General features: G+C 43.4%; 1 protein-coding gene across 1 annotated transcript; it reads right to left on the bottom strand.

Moving 5' to 3' along the window:
* Window positions 1–1909: 1909 nt before the first annotated feature.
* LOC147896823 (protein VACUOLELESS GAMETOPHYTES-like) lies at window positions 1910–6221 on the bottom strand. Its single transcript, XM_087381789.1, has 2 exons — window positions 5447–6221; window positions 1910–2415 (listed from the first exon to the last, which is right to left on the bottom strand). The coding sequence occupies exons 1-2, from the start codon at window positions 6213–6215 to the stop codon at window positions 2288–2290; spliced, it is 897 nt and encodes a 298-aa protein (XP_087237915.1). The 5' UTR covers window positions 6216–6221; the 3' UTR covers window positions 1910–2287.
* Window positions 6222–18889: the final 12668 nt, after the last annotated feature.

The raw sequence follows: 18889 nt of genomic DNA, 5'->3' as shown, positions 1-18889 counted from the left end.
GGACATGCATATTTTCTTATTTTCCACCTTGTCTCATACATACATATCAAAAAAATATGCATCATCATGCTCCTATCACATGTGCCTTTGTCAGATGGGTACAATACTCTGCACACGCATTAATATTATTTAGATTAAGTCCCGTTCAAAGTTTCATACCCAATGGACACTTTTTGAACTTTGCATCATTGGGCATGTTATTTTCTTGTTTTCCATCGCATCTCATACTGGAGTATCAAAAAATATGCATATGCTTGCTCCCATTTCATGTGCCTTTGTTGGATGCAAATGACGCTTTTCAAACACTTTAACCTTATTTAGTTTAAGGCATGTGCAAAGTATCATATCAGACACTGGTTGCATGGTTCGGCATGCTTCTTTTATGTTTTTGCACCATGTCTCATATCAGACTATCAAAAAATATGCATCTGCTCACTCCCATCACATGAGTCCTTGCTATATGGGTATGCCACTTTCCACATGCCTCAATCTTGTTCACTGTAAGGCCTGTGCAAAGTATCATGACCATAGAACGCCCTTTGTGAACAATACTTTGCACATGCCTTAATCTTATTCTAAGTATCATGCCCAATAGATATCATTTGCATTTCTAGACATGCATATTTTTTGGTTTTCCATCATGTCTCATATGTGAGTATCAAAAAAATATGCATCAGCGTGGTCCTATCACATGATTCTCTGTCGAATGGGTATGATATTTTGGAGACTCCCTAATCTTATGCACTTTAAGAACCCTGCAAAGTATCATGCCCATCCGATATCATTCACATGGTTGGACATGAAAATTTCCTTATTTTCGTATGCATCTCATACATGAATGTCAACAAATACGCATCTATTGCATTTGCCTTTTCTGGATGGGTATGATACTTTGCACATGCCTTAATCTTGTTCACTTTAAGTCCATGCAAAGTGTCATGCCCATCGAACATCGTTTGCATCATTGGGCATGCCTATTTTTTACCACCGCGTCTCATACCTGAGTATTAAAAAATATCCATCTGCTTGTTGCCATTGCATATGCCTTTATCAGATGGGTATGATACTTTACACACATCTTAATCTTATTTTCTTTAAGACTCGTATAAAGCATCATGTCCACCATCAGACACCGTTTGCATGGTTGGGCATGCTTATTTTCTTGTTTTCCACTGCGTCTTATACCAGAGTATCAAAAAATACTCAATTACTTGATCCCATAGCATGTGAATTTATCCAATGAATACCACACTTTTCACATGTCTTTATTTTATTCAATTTAAGTTATGTGCAAAGTATCATGTGTATTGGACACCATTTGCATTGCTAGGCATGCTTATTTTGTTATTTTCCAACGAGTCTCATACTTGAGTATAAAAAATACGCATCTGTTTTCTCCCATCACATGTTCTTGTATCAGATGGGTATTATACCTTTCACAAACCTTAAACATATTCACTTTAAGGCTCGTACAAAATTGCATGCCCATCGGACACCATTTGCATGGTTGGGCATGCTTATTTTTTTGTTTTCCATCGTGTCTTATACCTGAGCAGCAAAATACGTTTGCTTGCTCCAATGGCATGTGCCTTTGTCTAATGGATACGACACCTTGTGCACACTTTAATCTTATTCAATTTGATTTTTTTACAAATTGTCATGTCCATCGGACATCATTTGCATCATTGGGCATGTTTTTAGGTGAAAAACATGAAAATAAATTAAGGTGCCAACTTAAATCCAATGATTGAATTGCAAGAGCCACACACACACACACACACACGCATGCACGAGCACACACGCATGCACACATAGATAGATAGATAGAGAGAGAGAGAGAGAGAGAGAGAGAGAGAGAGAGAGAGAGAGTATATGGAGAATAAAACTATACAACTACAAATCATTACAATAGCTCGTAGCCACTTCCAAACCGTGTGCTTTAGTGGAGACACTTCGATGGCATGCTGGAAACAGTAGAGGATGGAGGGTGTATATGTGAGCTGTAGGGCGATAACATTATGTAGTCCTTGTTGTAAAGTCGGTTGGTACTCAGTGGTGGATGGGACAACCTAGTTAGCACCATTATAGGTATTGAGACAAACGTTCCCTTAAAGGAATGCTATTTGCAAAAAGCACCATTTATTATGTTACTACTTACTTTTCCGCTGATACATTTTTGATATTCCATGGAGTAATCACATTTTTCGTTTTCTTACATTATCAATCACAATAGCATTTGGTTTTAAGATGCAACCCCTTGAATTGTGCAATTCACCTTGCCATTGATCTATATTATCTTGCATTTATGACGACACACTGGGCAATCATCACTCCTTTCCAGCCATTCAAGAATACAACTCAAGTGAAAGTGATGGCCACAGTCTGTGTAAGTCTTTGGAATTTGTGGATCGTAGCCTGTTTTTAACAATAACCAAGTCAAAGTTGAGAAATTGTAGAAAAAGCAGATTATTGTTTGACCATACTAACACTTGTTTCCTAGAAGCAAATCGACTACTGTTTAGGAAGGGAGCAAGAGATACTACCCCAAACACACTAATGTGCTAACACAAACATCCAATAATATCATGGGGGGGGTAGGGTTGTGGGTTCCAGTCTACGTGCTAGCTCTGAAAAAACCTTATAGGCCATTGTAACGATCATCTTTCTCCATCCCATCGAGCTATTCAAGCCCACTTTAATTCTTCGTGATTTGGCCTTGACTGTTTCTTATTTGGGAGGAAGTGGGAACCCTATAAGAGCTTATCAAAAGGCACTCCATGCTCTCTCTCTCTCTCTCTCTCTCAACGGGTTGTCTCTCTCCTTATGTCCTTCACCACGCCAGACTGTGCACCTCTTCTTCTCTATTGCTCCCTCCCATCTCATTGGTCACTACATTCTTCTATGCATACCCCTTGCACCTTCACCCTCTTGTGTGCTTAGATAGTGTTCAAAGCTAGTTAGGCTAGTATGATCCTTGAATTGAGCATACTGAGTTGGGTAAGCTGAGTTGGTGTTTTGGTCAGTCAGAATGTTTAGTTGGGATAGTTGGGTTGGTCAATTGCTAGGTTTAGTAAAATCCAAGGATTTTTTTGAAGTAAAAAAATAAATCAAAAGAGAAAGTACAGAAAACTGATTTCCCATCCCTCTATGATGCCACACGAATGACGAGTCCGACATGCATAAGATCAAGATGAAACCATTAAGAGCAATCATCATTTAGATAAAAGTTGGTATGTATACCAACTAAAAAAATGGCATACATGGACCATATAGAGGGCAAAAGAAGAGAGGACCAAATCATCAATAAGAGAGCGCATATGCTCATGACCACTAGCTTAGTAAGTTTCATGAAAAGCAAGAAGACTTTAGTGGAGCTCGTTAAAATCATTACATACTTTGAAGATCTCCAATTTGGTAAAGCAACGTGGCTTCATGCTAGTCCTAGGACCCTAAATCTTCATGGGTTAGGCTTCCTTGTGTATAAAAAGCCATTTTATGAACAATAAAGTTAATCAAGGATTTAAAAGAAGGAATAATATGCAAAGATCATACAAATGCACATAGAAGTCTCTCATAAAGCACTACCATGGGATAAGGTTGTGACTACATGCATGGAGGTTTGGGGATACTTTATTCTTCAATGTGTGGGAGCCATCCACAACCACCTCATAGGTTTCAAGCTCTGAGGATTGCAGAAGCATTTAATTGGGAAAAAAAGAAATGATGGTTGAATGAGGTAAAGGAGGCCAGTTTTTGGGTTCTGAGTTCATGGTAGGAACTAGTTGTTCAAATTTGCATGGGGCCTTACCGCTAAACATTTCTCTAACGGTTTCATAGCTACAACTGAGCATTCAAATGTACATGGGGACATGCATGTAAACATCCATCTAAAGGCCCTATTACATTATGGCAACTTTGTAGGGAACAAAAAATCTAATGGCAAGGTGGCATGTCGTCCTTCCCATTGTTTTCCTGCAAAACTAGTGAGCTTTGGAAGAAAAGACTTTGTGAAACATTTGAAAATGACATAAAATGCACATTTAACATGGGGAATTTAGCTTTTCCCATCAAAAACTTTTTCATGGATATTGCTAACCCCATAAAGATTTGCCATAAAGCTCGTGAGCCATACACACTCAACTACAGTTGTAAAGGCTACCCTGCCGCCCTGTATGCACATGAAGAGGGGCTAGAATGAGTTGTTACAAAGATATGCATGACATTCCCAATAGTGGAATTCCCACAATCAAGAACCCCCCACCCCCCATCTCCGTCCCCAACACACACACACACACACACACACACACACACACACACGCACGCACGCACTTGTGAGGGGCACAATGCTGACAAGCATACTCTTCGAGGGAATCAAATGCAAGTTGTCACCTTAGGTGGGTGAAACACTCAAACCACTTGATTCGCCACTGCTCTACGAACTAACTAAAACCATCGAGAGCAACCATTACTTCTTTACCACAAAGCAGTGACGGCGGCAACTCAAGCGGTTGGGCGTTCACCCACCTGAGTTGGCTACCCCCATTCGAATCCCTGGGAATGCCTCCCTATTGCCTAACAGTGTAGGCCATTGGGATGCTCCTTGGCCCCTAGAAACTAGTAGGTCCTAAGGAAAGAGACCTGCAGGTATCCCTCTTAGTTTTCCTCCTCGCTCTGCTACCCTTGAGACCTCGAGAGAACCTAGGTTATCCTAACAAACGAAGGTCTTGGTGGTGATTAAATCTCAGTTTCCACAAGTTTTACAGGTATTCGGTATGAGCCGCAACCTTGGAATGGGTTGGGGGATGACATTCTGGGAAGGAAAGCGGTTGGAAAATGGCTTGCGGTTGGCGGTTGCTCGCCATTTTCCCCGACTGCTTTCCTACTCGGAATGGCCAACCATGGTCTATTCCCCGACTGCGTGCCAGTTGTTGGATGGTTGGATCTGATGGAGGCAAAGATGCATGCCACTTTCCCTTTATGGAATGGCCTTAATCGACGGCTCAGATTACATTTAAGCAGACCAGAGTTGGCCATGGATGTGTGAGTGGGTTTCCCCACCTCGCTCCCAGGAATGCAAAGGAAGTTCAAAGAAGAAGACATGAATTATGCAAAGCAAGTGCAAAGAAGAAGAGCTTGGAACATATGAATTATGCAAAGCAAGGTCAAAGAAGAAGAGCTTGGAATTTCAAATGAAGTCTGCAAAACAAGTTCAAAGAAGAAAAGCTTGGAACAGATGAATTCTGCAAAACAAGTTCAAAGAATAAGAGCTTGGAACTGACGAATTCTGCAAAACAAGTTCAAAGAAGAAGAGCTTGGAACACATGAATTCTGCAAAACAAGTTCAAAGAAGAAGAGCTTGGAATTTCACATGAATTCTGCAACACAAGTTCAAAGAAGAAGAGCTTGGAACACATGAATTCTGCAACACAAGTTCAAAGAAGATAACCTTCGAGACACATCGCGCAATCGTCCTGGCCGCTGATAGAACATGATGCAGAAAACAGCGAGCTCAATCCCCCTGCCGCCGATTTCCCCTCTTCGAAAAGAATCTCTGGTAGCTCATGGAACAGTTTTGCACACCGCGGATGCAAATCGTAGCTGCACGCAGCGCATGAATAAACCCATCTCTCTCCTTCCTCCCCACAGTCGTTGCATATGAATTTTCCTCCTTGATACGCCGGCTTCGTCAGCAACGATAGTCGATGCCCCGGATGCTTCTTATGCAGAGGCGTTCTTGGAAGCTCTGCACAGGATGGATGGAGATTGTACTTGCATGTTTGGCAACGATAAATCATGTATTTCACTGCTCCCAGACACGCGTCGCACCTAATTTCCTTGCAATCCGGCGAAGTTCGGGTCGTAAGAGAAAGTACATGGGCGTGACTCCAGTGCAGTAGAAATCGAGGAGCTCGGGCGCAATGAGGATGCAGGTCAAAGTCACAGCAATCGCAGCGGTAAACTCTCGAGTTCGGGAGCGCTCTCTCTCCGCAACAATTACAGAAGTGCAGTTTGCGGATGGATCGAAGGTTGAGAGGATGGTCCGGGTGGGAAAAGTGACTGTGCACCTCCGCAGTGGCAGCGCAAGTTGGGTGGAGGTCGAACTGGCACAGAGGGCAATGGTAAACGGGTCCGCTAGCCGGCTCCCAACAAAGATTGCAAGCAAAGCGATGCGGAGCATATGGAGAAGAGGGCAGGAACTGCAGTGGATGCGACATGGCGATAGGAGGCGACATGGCGATAGGAGGAGGTGAAAAGAATGGAGGAAGATATAGCCTTTATAGCCTTGGACATGCAGCCGGAGAAGTGCGAAATAGGAAGGTGCGTAACGATGGAGGCAGCGTGGGAGAGTCCGAGAAGGAGCCTCGAAATTGGGGGTCGCGACTGCATGCTCGCAATAGGAAGGTGCGTAACGATGGAAGCAGCGTGGGAAAGTCCGAGAAGGAGCCTCGAAATTGGGGGTCGCGACTGCATGCTCGCAATAGGAAGGTGCGTAACGATGGAAGCAGCGTGGGAAAGTCCGAGAAGGAGCCTCGAAATTGGGGGTCGCGACTGCATGCGAGGTACGTAATAAACTATGCCAACTTTGACTTTAACGAAGATAACAGGATCGCGATTTTAAAGGTGCAAGTTTATGTGAAAGGTAACAAGTTGAATACATTCAAAAGGCCTGCCCGTGCAAATTGAAAGCTGAGAGAGAAAAAGGGGGAAAAAATGATGAGGCCATAAATGGAAATTTAGCTTCAAGCTGAGAGAGAAAAGGAGAAGAAGAAGAGAGAGAGAGAGAGGGGGCCATAAATGGAAATTTAGCTTCTTAGATGAAGCACCATCTTGTAGACTTGTTGGCCAGGGGCAGGCCAAAAAGAGAGTGTAGGAGAGAGGAAGGAGCTCTGTAAGTGGATTTTGTACTCCGGTGAACAAGAAAATGAGTGAGTTGATGAGACTGATGGAGAGTCTCACATCCCGTCAGAGGAGTAGAGTCTCCTTTCAGGATTCTAGGAGTGAGAATTACTAAGCAAATATCGAGGAGAGGAAGGAAACAGTAGCTTGAGAAGAAAGGCATGTACCATGCTGGGACGAAGTATCCTTTTGCTATGGAGTGTTCCTGTTGAAGTAGAATTTGTGTGGCTGTCTAAGAGAGATGTTTACTTACATTTTACTGGGAGGTTGCCCTCCCTATCAGAGCTGGAGCGATGGCTGCTCTGGATGTGGGGGTTCCGTGTAACATGGAGCTCTGTTGTAGGGTCTTTTCCTGGTGCGGTATGAGAGAGGAGTTTATGGATAGATGGTTGAGCATTCCCGTCATTTAAAGGTTCTATGGTGCTGGACCTTCCATGGACCCCTTTGTCAATTGAGGAGTTTCTTGCAAAGGAACGGACTGTCCTGCGTGGATCAATTTTCCGAGTCTTCCTTCGTGGTTGGACGGTGTGTGGGAGACTCTGGAAGCTTCGTTGGGAATAGTTCTTCTTATCTCACCGTCTGCGAAGACTCTCAGAGGGGCAAAAAGAGCATGGCAAGCAAGCTAAGTCTGAGAAGTTGGATGTTAAGGCACTGCGTTAGTCAGTCTCGGTTCAAGGTATTAGGTTCGGCCTGATTCCTGACACTTGCTACATTAGTAGAGAAGAGGCCTCTTTGCCACAAGCAGAAAAACTCAGAAGGATGCAGATCTGGAGACTCGAAGTCCATATGGGAGGGGAAGGAGGAGATACGCTGGAATGGTTTTACTAAAATGTCCATTGAGTAGACAGAGGATCTTGAATGTTTACCAGAAGCTGGAGAGAAGAGATCAGAGAGAGCACTGGCTTTGATTGCACCGAAAGGGTGCTGAAGCTAGCAGTTCATTGCTCTTGCTGATGATGACAAAGGCTGATCAGCTTCTAATTAGGAAGGGCTCAGTGAAGAAGCCACAGAGCCCTTCTGGAGCACCGTTTTGCTTCCTTCTCTTTGAATGTGCAAGGCATTTGTGACGCTATAAAGAGAGAGCCTGTGGAAGAGTGATTCAGACAACCAGGCCAGACATGATAGCTCTTTTGGAGATTAAGATAGGAGTTGATGAACTCTTTTTGGTTCACGGTTCCAGAATACACCATATATATACATAATCTGCAGCATGGAGCTGGTTTGAGGTGGAGGTTCTTAGAAATCAGTTCACCTTTGCAGCACAAGTCAGCTGAACAGCAGAGCAGTGGACTGTGGGAGGAAGTTGTTTGAAGGCAGGAATGCAGTGTTGGCTGGGGATTGGAACATGGCAGGAGCTGGCAAAAACAGAGGAGAGACAGATGTGATTTGGAAAAGGATGCTTAGCAGAACTTGAGAGATGGATTGGAATTTGGGTTTACGTGATGCTACTGAAATATGCAATGATACAGGGCTGAACTTGCCTTTTTAGAATAATCGTCAGTAGAAGTTCAGAGCTGCAAGGTTGGATCACTTTTATGCTATGAATGATGCCTGGTGGCGCAGCACTGATGAACACTGTTGTCTCAGTTGTTTGGTCATTTAGTTTGCCCTTTCAGATTCAAAGAATACATTGGGCAGCCTTCAAATTTTGTGAAAAGATACCTGCAGAATGGAGAGCAGCTCAGGACTATACCCTTAAGATCGATCAATGGGAACAGGCAATTAGGAGAGTAGTGAGATTTTCTTCAGAGTATGATAAGAAGGTAGCATAGGAGATAAGTGAGGACAGGTGAGGCGAAGCATGCTTTGGTTCAAGCATTATTAGATTATAGATTTCAAATTCATTGTTAGCACTTATAGAAGAGGCATAGTTGGTAGTTGTTTGAATAAGTAGTCCATGGTTTTAAGGTGCGAATGAAATCAAACATGAAATCCCATGCTCAGTCATGTATAGAGAGCCTATAAACTCTTGAAAGATGCCCTTCTTTCTAGTCATTGCAATCAATGGTTCCTCATCTACCTCTTTGTCCTCTTGAAGGTTTTACGAGGCATCCATTTAGCATCTGTTCTGTCCTCCATATGAAACATCCTCTTCCTATTGAATTGATGAGATTTTAGATGCAAAAGTATAGCATAGGAGGGCAGAGAGTGAAATTTGTGCAAGCAGTCATGAAGATTGCAATGAATGACTTTCATGTCAGCTCTCCCTGACGTCATGGAGAAGTTTTCTCTTTTACATGCAATGAACATAAAAATTCTCGACATGCACTTGTATAGTAGCTCATATCAGATATTTGATTTAAGAAATAGAACTATAGTATTAGAAGGGAGAAAGAAATAATTTTTATGAAGGGCAAAGTCATCATGTCAACTCTCCCTGGAGTAATGGTAACAAGTCATGGGGAAGTTTATCCTTTTATGTATATGCATGTTCTTGCAATGAATATATAACATTCGCCATGTACTTGTACAGTAGTACGTTGATTCAACTAAAATGAACATTCTTAAAATATAAGCAATAGGGGTTTCCTCGTTCAAGAAGTAGAGGTTTCAAAACAAGGACAAAGGTCAAAGACACAAATAAATTCATAAGCATGGAGAACTGCTAGATGTGACGGAGCTGAAGTGAACTCGGAGTGTCGAGGGGCAAGGTACATGCTACAACCTTCTGCATGCCATGAGGCACCATCGGGTGCCGGGTGTAGAGTGAAGAGGTTGTGCTAAGTTCGAAGGTGGGAACTCTGAGGCATTGCCAAGGAGTGAAGCTAGCAGGAAGGAAGGTCAGGTCCATGACAAGAGTGTCATGGGCTAGTCGTTCCATGAAAGGAAAAGGAGAAAGATGGGATTACAGTAGCTTACCGAGTGGTAGAAATACGATGCTGTTAGCTAAGCTTTGCATGCTACCTTCACAGCGAAATTGTAATGTTGATGCTGTGATCTTCTTTGCCGATCTTGACTGTGCTTGTTTCGGTGCCTTGTTGATGTTGCTATCGTACGTCGCTTTTTCAATAGGAGTCCGACTATCAGCTGTTTTATTATTTTTGTTGCGTTTGTTGGGGTCTTTCTTTGTGAATTGCGGCTTGAAGCCTTGAGCCTTTCTGGGTTCAAACGATTGCTCCTACAGTTGCTGCTTAATGACAAGTATATGGAGCCTAGTCCAAGTTCGCTTTGGCGGAGTATTGCTTTTCAATACAGATATGCACGTATGCTAAAGTAGCGCTGTGAGATCCTCCTCTACTAGTGTATTCACTAGGATAGAATTTCCTATGTTTTTCGACAATTGCTACTGTATGTGGTTAATGATGTCGTTTGTAATCGTTGGTGTATTTGCCGGCTTTGTGCATGTAGGTGCGATCCTATGATGCAGTTGGGAGCTTTGTTGTTTTCGGAGTTGCGGTTTGTATGTTTCTCTGTTTGTTGTTTTACGTCGTAATCGACAGTGTCGCTTGCTGTGCTTTGAGCGAAAACCGGCAATTCTGGGTAGGAACGCTGATAGGATCGCCAATAGTGTTCAGAGTGTCTTCAGATAAGTGAAAAACACAAACACATCTCCACTCTTGACAACAAGGTGCCAGCAGTCGGAGTATAGTCGGAAAGTAATCGGACTACAAAAGACTATCACGAGATGTAAAAAGGACAGAGAGGAATTCTTGCAAAAGGTAGTATGCTTCTTGTATATTATGTTTTGGTAGAGAATACATCAACTTAACAACTCAAACTCTCAACAGGAGCTGATACAAGGTTTTATAGCCATCCGAGATCAGTCTGACTGTTGTAAGGCAATTGTAAGTTTCAAAATGTAACAGTCATAGTCAAAAACATTATGTGGTGGATCAAGCCAATAAGGAGTGCTATTACAAAATGATCCCACTACCTTGTTCTAATAACTCTCTCTTACCAGAGGTGTATTTAACCTATCCCATGGTCAGTGTCCACGTGGGTGGAGGCTATGCCTTCAACAGGAACCTTTGTTGATGTTGTAACAAGGCCAATCATAATCATTGCATTTTCTTTTATGTAGGGAGAGACTGGATATCGTGCTACTTCAAGAGTAAAAAATGGGGTGAGGGAGATAGTTTGTGAATTTCTTTCGAACAAATTGGCTATGATACCTTAGTGAACTACCTGAGGCGGGGAAAGGGGGGGGGCTGCAATCTTAATCTATAATTAATGGGTTGTGCATGAAGTTTTTCGTTCTTTCGAAGGCTGGTTTGTTGCAGTCACTCTTTCTGTTCTTGGTTTTGATTTTAGCATTATAAATATGTATGCTCCCAATAGTCCCCCAGGAGAGAAGTGAATGTTGTTGCGCCCTTAACTCTTCTTTGAATGGTAGTAATTGGCTTTTGGGTGGTGACTGGAATATGACAGAGTCTCAGGGGGGATAGGTCGCACTCCGAGATTTCTCTCTCAGGACTTGAACATGAATCATGGGAACAGTTGTCTGTAAATTTGGGGTCTGTTGGATTGTATAGAGATCGATACTGAGGGTCTTCAAGGGTTTTGTGGTCCAACAAATTTAATGGTCGAGAGTCTAGAGTGGGAGGATTAGATACATTTGATGTGTCTAATGAAGAATGGTGAATGGGGTGGCTTGAATGGGTGGGAAGTTTTGCTTTCAACAAGTTTATCAGATCATGTCCCGGTGTCCCCGAAGTTTTCTTTGCCCGTTCAGAGCGAAAGATAATGGGATGTGCCTTTTAAATGCAATAATAAGCACCTTAGACGTAAGGAGTTCTGCAGGCTGTTAAGATCCAAGATCAGCAAGATCCGAATGTCAGGTGGGATGTTGCAATGCATGGAATCCATATGAAACCCAAGTGGTGTTTAACACAATCTATGTTCTAACTCTCACTTAGATCACGGGCGATGGCATCTCAATTGTTCCACCCAGCCATACTCTCGTGGATCGCATTTTTCAATAGATACATCCTTTTTCTTCCTCATGCATATCCACGAGACCCTCAACTCCCTAGATGGTTCCCCTTGCCACATGTCATCATTTTAGCCTTTTCACTTGGTGCACCATTTACTCCTCTCTTGGGGCACATTTAAACCTTTTGCCCCTTGGCATTATTGCACATTTAGGTGCACCTAGGCCTTAGCACTCAGAACCACCTAGTCAATGCCATTTCACCCTCACCTAGGACCTTGGCAGTTACTTCTCTTGACCATTTCATTTATGCACATTAATTATTACAAAAGTTGGTCATCTAAGAGAAAATGCCCACCGATCTTTCGGAGGTCATGCTATCTCGGCTAGAGCATAACTTTCCTTCCCTCTTCAAGCATCAGCGTCCTCGATGATGAAATCTGGGAACACTCTCCGTAACTGGTATACGGATTCCCAGGTAGCTTCCGATAGAGGCTGACCATGCCATGCAACCAACACCGTGGGTATCTTCCGATTTCGTATTTGCATTGTTCCTCGGTCCAGGATTCTTGTTGGTTTGCATCTTGCATTATCCTCTATCTCTTGAAACAAAACCACACCTTCGATTAGTGAGTCACCAATATGCAAAAATTTCTTTAAACGAGAAACATGAAACACTGGGTGCACCTTACACCCCGGTGGCAATTCTAATTTATAGGGTACCTTGCCTATTCTTTTCAGAATTAACCACGGCCCACAATATCGAGGTGATAACTTAGCACACTCTCCTGAAGTCAACGACTTCGAGTGCGAAGGAACTCTGAGAAAAACTTTTTCTCCTTCCTTAAATACTCTTATAGACCGATTCTCATCCGCATACACCTTGGCTCTATCCATAGCCTGGCGGATATTAGCTCTCGCAAGTGCTAGCATCTCCTGCATCTGAACCACAAAGTTCACGGCACTAGGCACTTTCTGAGGTACTCCAACTATAGTTGGATTTGCTGGTCTATAACCATAGTTCAGTTCAAACGGACTGAACCCGGTAGATGAATGTTTTCTATCATTGTAGGCAAACTCCAACAATGGCAACCACTTGTCCCACGTATGTTGCCTTAATGACACATATGCTCTCAGCATATCCTCTAAAGTCCCCGGTTGACTCTCTCCGTCTGACCATCCGTGATCCCCACTACTCATTCCCAACTCAGTCCTTAGTGTCTCAAATACCGCTGTCCAAAAATGACCGATAAATCTGACATCTCTGTCTGACACTATGGATCTAGGCAATCCATGCAGACGAAATATATGTTTAATAAACAAATCCACCACTTGCGGGGCACTAACAGACTCTCTAGTCAGAATGAAGTGAGCCATCTTGGTTAGACGGTCAACCACCACAAGGATAGAATCATACCCTCCTTGTGTCGTAGGCAGCCCTACAATAAAGTCCATGGAAATGCTCTCCCACTTACTTAGTGGTATTTCCAAGGGCTGTAAAAGTCCGGGTGGCTTCACCCGCTCGGCCTTGCTTACCTGACACGAGAAACACGGTGTCACATATTCATGAATATGCTTTTTCATCTTTGGCCAAAAGAAATCTCGCTTCACGAGATCATATGTCTTCTCGACTCCTGGATGTCCCGCACATGGGCTATCATGGCACTGTCAAATGACTCTCTGCTTGAGATCATTCTGACTAGGTACTACAACCTTGCCATTTCTTTCTAACATACCATCCCTTATGGTATATCTTGCATAAGTTTGGCCTTTTTTGGATGCCAGGTCATCCTTTTCATTTTCCCCGGGTTTCAACACATGAGCCTTAGGCCATAAGCTCTGGACAAACTCTTCCACCTTTTGAGTTTCTCTGATCTCGGTCATTAGAGCACTCTCTAATACTGTGAAACTCAGGTTGTGCATAATGCGAGACAACGCATCGGCAACCTTATTGTCTTTTCCTCTTTGGTACCGAATTGTTAGATTAAACTCCTGCATGAGCTCTGCCCACCTAGCTTGGCGGCCCCTCAAGTCAGGCTGTTTACAAAAATGTTTATCATGATCCACATCCACATAAAACTCTGGACCATACAAATAATGCCTCCATGTTTTCAAAGCATGGATAACAGCATACAACTCCAATTCATGAGTTGGCTAATTCCTTTGAGAGGGAGAAAGCTTCTTGCTTTCAAAGGCTACTGGCCTTCCCTCTTGAAGGAGAACTGCTCCTACCGCAATGCCACTTGCATTGGTTTCTAGGAACAACGGTTTCTGGGGATCAACTATTTTTAACACCGGTCCTGTGACCACAACTTGTTTTATGGTGTTAAAACTTTCTTGTTGATTCTGTCCCCAATTAAAAGGTACTTTATCTGAGGTCAGATCAGTCAATGGCGATACTATTCTGGAATATCCTTTGATATGCCTTCTATAAAACTGGACAAATCCCAAGAATGATCACAACGCGGTCAGACTCTGAGGGATTGGCCAAGTTAGTATCGCAGCCACTTTCTTCGGATCCATTTCTACCCCCTGTGGAGTAATTATGAACCCTAAATATTCAAGCCTAACCATACACAGTATAGTTTTCTTTTTATTTACATAAAGACTGGCTTTCCTTAAAGTATTGAACACTATTCTTAAATGTTCACGATGCTCAGTAATACTTTTACTGAATATCAGGATATCGTCAATAAAATGTACTATGAACTTTCTGATATACGGACGTAGCAAATCGTTCATAAGCATGATGAATGTCGCTGGAGCATTGGTAAGTCCAAAGGGCATTACCAAAAACTCATAATGACCAAACCTGCTTCTGAAAGCGGTTTTATGCACATCCTCGGCTCTAATCCGGATCTGATGGTAGCCACACTTAAGATCTATCTTGCTGAAAATCATGGCCCCATGTAATGCATGTAGCAAATCATCAATCCGAGCCATCGGATACCTGTGCTTAACAGTGATATTATTCAATGCTCTGTAATCTATACAGAGGCGAAACGTATCATTCTTTTTCTTCTTTAATATCACTGGCGAAGCAAAAGGTGAGAAACTTGGTTGAATCTGCCCCAACTTGAGGTATTCTTCCAGTTGTCTACGCACCTCCGCCTCTTCAGTAAAACTCATTCTATAGGGAGGTCTATTTACAGGTTTTACCCCCGGGATCAGTTCAATCTTATGCTGAACATTCCACTCTGGAGGTAACCCATAAGGTAGTTCATCCCTAAAACATTCAGAGAACTTCTCTGATATCTCTTTAGCCAACTCGGCCATTTCCCCATCTTGGGTAGCCTCAGTGCTAGTCGATGCATCATCAATCAACTCTACCGATGCTATACACAGACACAGAAACTCTTTCGGAGTCCTCCGAATTTCCATGGCTGAAATCAGTGGTCCTCGAGGTAAATCCTTCTCACCTCGCAAAACATATTCTACCCTGTTCATCTTGAACTGGTAAATATGCTTCTTCCAATCAATGGCTGGATTTTTCCGAAAATGCCAAGCCATGCCTAGGGCTATATCTGCGTGAGCAAGTCTGGTCAATTCAAAGTCCAGCTTCTCAACATAGTCCTGAATTCGAAGGTCCAAGTGGATAACCCTTTGGTCCCATACTTCAGTTGAACTTCCGTCCGCCATCCTGACCGTATAAGCATAGTCAGACAGACTAGTTTTCAATTTGAGCCTCTTAATAAGCTTTGAGTTGATTACATTGTGTGTTGACGCTGAGTCAAACAACACAATCACATCATGACTGGCTACTTGCCCTTTCATTTTAATCAACTCGGGCTCATCGAAAACCGTATACCCCGTTGTTGCGGGCTTGGAAAGGATGTTATCAGGCGCACCGCTTACTAACTTAGTAACAGACACACTTAATAACACAGGTACTAACCTCTGAGAAGGTCCCGCCAATTGCATCTGCATATGTTCCGCTTTGGGACTCTCCTGCATTTCCACGTCGCATTCAGATATTATCATATTAGCCGTGCGACGGTCTTTATTCAGTGGACAATCTTTCCACTGATGTCGCTGAAGGCAACCGAAGCACAATCCTTCTTTTCTAGCTTTCTCTTTTTGTTCAGGGGTCAACGAGGACTTTGACCAAGCCCGGGCTGCCATTGGAGTTATCTTCCTTTTCACCCCAACGGTGGTACTTGTTTTTGCTGGTCCCTCAACCGGCTTCACCTGCTTGGTTTGGCCACTTGGTTGCGAGACACTTGTCTTTGAAGTCCATTTCCTCTGAAATCCCCCTTTTTTCGGGTACTCATACTGAGTCCTTGCCTGCACAAATCCACTAGGTCTGCCTCTGGCATCCTCATAGTTCAGGGCTACTGCAATAGATTCATCTAATGTAGTCACATATTTAGCCCGAACTTCCATTTTGATCTTGTCGTTCAGTCCATAAATATAGTCTTTTAACTGAACCGACATAGGGAGAGGGTCTGTTATTTTCATGACACATTCCCTAAATTTGTCAGTGTACTCTGCCACCGACAGACTCCTCTGACAAAGATTTCTATAAGCATCCCAAGCTCGGGATTCTTCATCAGGTGGAAGAAAGTGTTTCTTAAATTCAGCTTTAAACCCTTCCCAGGTGGTAGGAGCAACTTGATCCTTCTATTGCTTTATCCACCATCTATCCGCTGCCTCAATAAACAGGTGAGTGGCCTCACGGATTTTCTTTAGATCAGATCTGATTTCACAAATGGCGAAGGCTTCTTCCCACTTGTGTAACCAAACCTCGATCACATCATCAGAACTGCGCTCGGTCATCCGACCAACGTACTTCTCTGGTCTATAGTTAGCAATATTAGGCACCTTGACCCTCGCACGCTCTGATGAATGTATACTGGACTCTAGCTCTGCTGGAGCTTTGCCCTTATCAATTCTAGACGGTCTAGCCGACAAGGCTTGCACCATCTCCCTGATCTCATTCTGACCAGCGTTCACTTGAAGCTGCTGGTTCATAATCTGCTGTAAAGCATCTTCTAATATCGAAATCCTATCGACCAAAGTAGGTGTTGTGTGATGTGACATTTGTTGTGTAGACCGTGCTCTAGACTCACTGGGATTCGCCCTAGAATTCTGTCCTTCTGTCTCCATAGTTTCAAAAGGTAAAATAGTTTTTTTTTTTTCAGTCTTTTCTAGAACCCAAATAAAATATATATACACCTCTTTTCTATTTTTCTTTCTTGTTTTTCTTTCTCCTGCACACTAAACTCCCAAATATATAATACTCTGAACGTTCTTTTTACTGTGCAGGAATAACAGGACCATAAATAATAACTGAAAAAACTATATCGAAAGAAGGTGCTCCCTGCTCTCTTTCTCAAATGTCGATTGATCTCCCAACTCAGCCACCAACTGTCCTCAGCCCGCAAGCGTCTTTTCCCCCCCACCTGAAAGTAGCACCCAGACCTAGGTACGTGCGTGGGATTTACGGGCACAATGTTCGTAGCAGCGTCCACAAGGTCCTGTTCAGCGACTTTCGAAGGCTGTTGCAAGGAAAGTCGCCTATCCTGCCCGTGAGGCGTTTCTTCTAAAGGTAAAGGATCTCGCAATCTCCGTCTGCAGCCTCTCTCCTCGTGAGATCGATCTAAGGAGACCTCCAGATCCTGAATAGCTGGTCTCTCAGTCGCTGCACTCCCTTTTCCCACAGTTCGAAAACCCGTAGGATCGTTGACGGACCACGTTCTGATGGAGGAAGGCCTCCGTAAATGTCCGTCAATCCTACGCCACCACGAAGGTTCCCCGTCACGTACAGCCTTCGTCACAGCCAACGATCCTCACGTCCCTCGCTGTCCAAGCACTGAACCACGGTCAACTGCAAATTGGTAGTACGTGACGTGCAATGGATTGCAAGGTCTTTGTAGGTGACGATGGTCTTCGTGGAGCACGTCGACGAGCAGCCGCAAAATTTTTCCTCCACCTGCTGTCCGTTGCAGCCTACGAGCCTCCTTCCCTTACCTTCGGCTCTGATACCAAATAACACAATCTATGTTCTAACTGTCACGTAGATCACGGGCGATGGCATCTCAATTGTTCCACCCAGCCATACTCTCGTGGATCGCATTTTTCAATAGATACATCCTTTTTCTTCCTCATGCATATCCACGAGACCCTCAACTCCCTAGATGGTTTCCCTTGCCACATGTCATCATTTTAGCCTTTTCACTTGGTGCACCATTTACCCCTCTCTTGGGGCGCATTCAAACCTTTTGCCCCTTGGCATTATTGCACATTTAGGTGCACCTAGGCCTTAGCACTCAGAACCACCTAGTCAATGCCATTTCACCCTCACCTAGGACCTTGGCAGTTACTTCTCTTGACCATTTCATTTACGCACATTAATTATTACAAAAGTTGGTCATCTAAGAGAAAATGCCCACCGATCTTTCCGAGGTCATGCTATCTCGGCTAGAGCATAACAGTGTTAAAAGCAGTCGTGGCTTTTAAATGACACAGAAAAGGATCTCCTAATTCAAACTTGAAAAGCCCTCCGGTCCATTGTTCAAGAACCATAGCAATCCCATAATGGCTACTCTGTTAGTGAAGCTTGAAGGGGAGTTGCAGTCCCAAGAACTTGAAGAAGCTGAATGTGCCAGGCTATTTAGCAGACAACTCTGGGAGATAAGTGTTCTTTCAAAGAAAACAGGCCTGGCTCTCATTAGGAGATAAGTGTTCTTTCAAAGAAAGCAGGCCCATGAAATGGTGGATAGAGTGGTAGATAGTCAGGGATCCTGGTTATGGAATTCTGGCACGTGGCTGAGGTCTTCAAGTCCAAGCTAAGTGGGATTGTCAGTGCCGTAGGAATCGAGGATGACTTTTGGTAGTGCAATTTGGTTGAGTTGCTTGCTGGAATTCAGTGCAGAATGTTGGATGCTCACATGTTTTCTTTGCTAGATCGTTTATTAAGAAACAACTGTGGGAGGCCCTCTCCACCATGAAAAGGAGAAGTCATTGCCATGTCTAGATAGGTTCACCACAAAATTTTACATCGCCTTTTGGGATCTGCTGGGTTAGGACCTCGTAAATGCCATGCTCATCAAGCTTTTACCGAAGAAACAGAATAAACTTTGGGTAAGAGACTGGCAGCCCATCACCGTGCACAATAGCTCT

Source organism: Dipteris shenzhenensis, chromosome 11, assembly GCF_047967505.1.
Source record: "Dipteris shenzhenensis isolate YYH24624 ecotype China chromosome 11, Dip_SZ_1.0, whole genome shotgun sequence".
Lineage (NCBI taxonomy): Eukaryota > Viridiplantae > Streptophyta > Polypodiopsida > Gleicheniales > Dipteridaceae > Dipteris > Dipteris shenzhenensis.
This window is presented reverse-complemented; position numbering and strand designations above follow the sequence as displayed.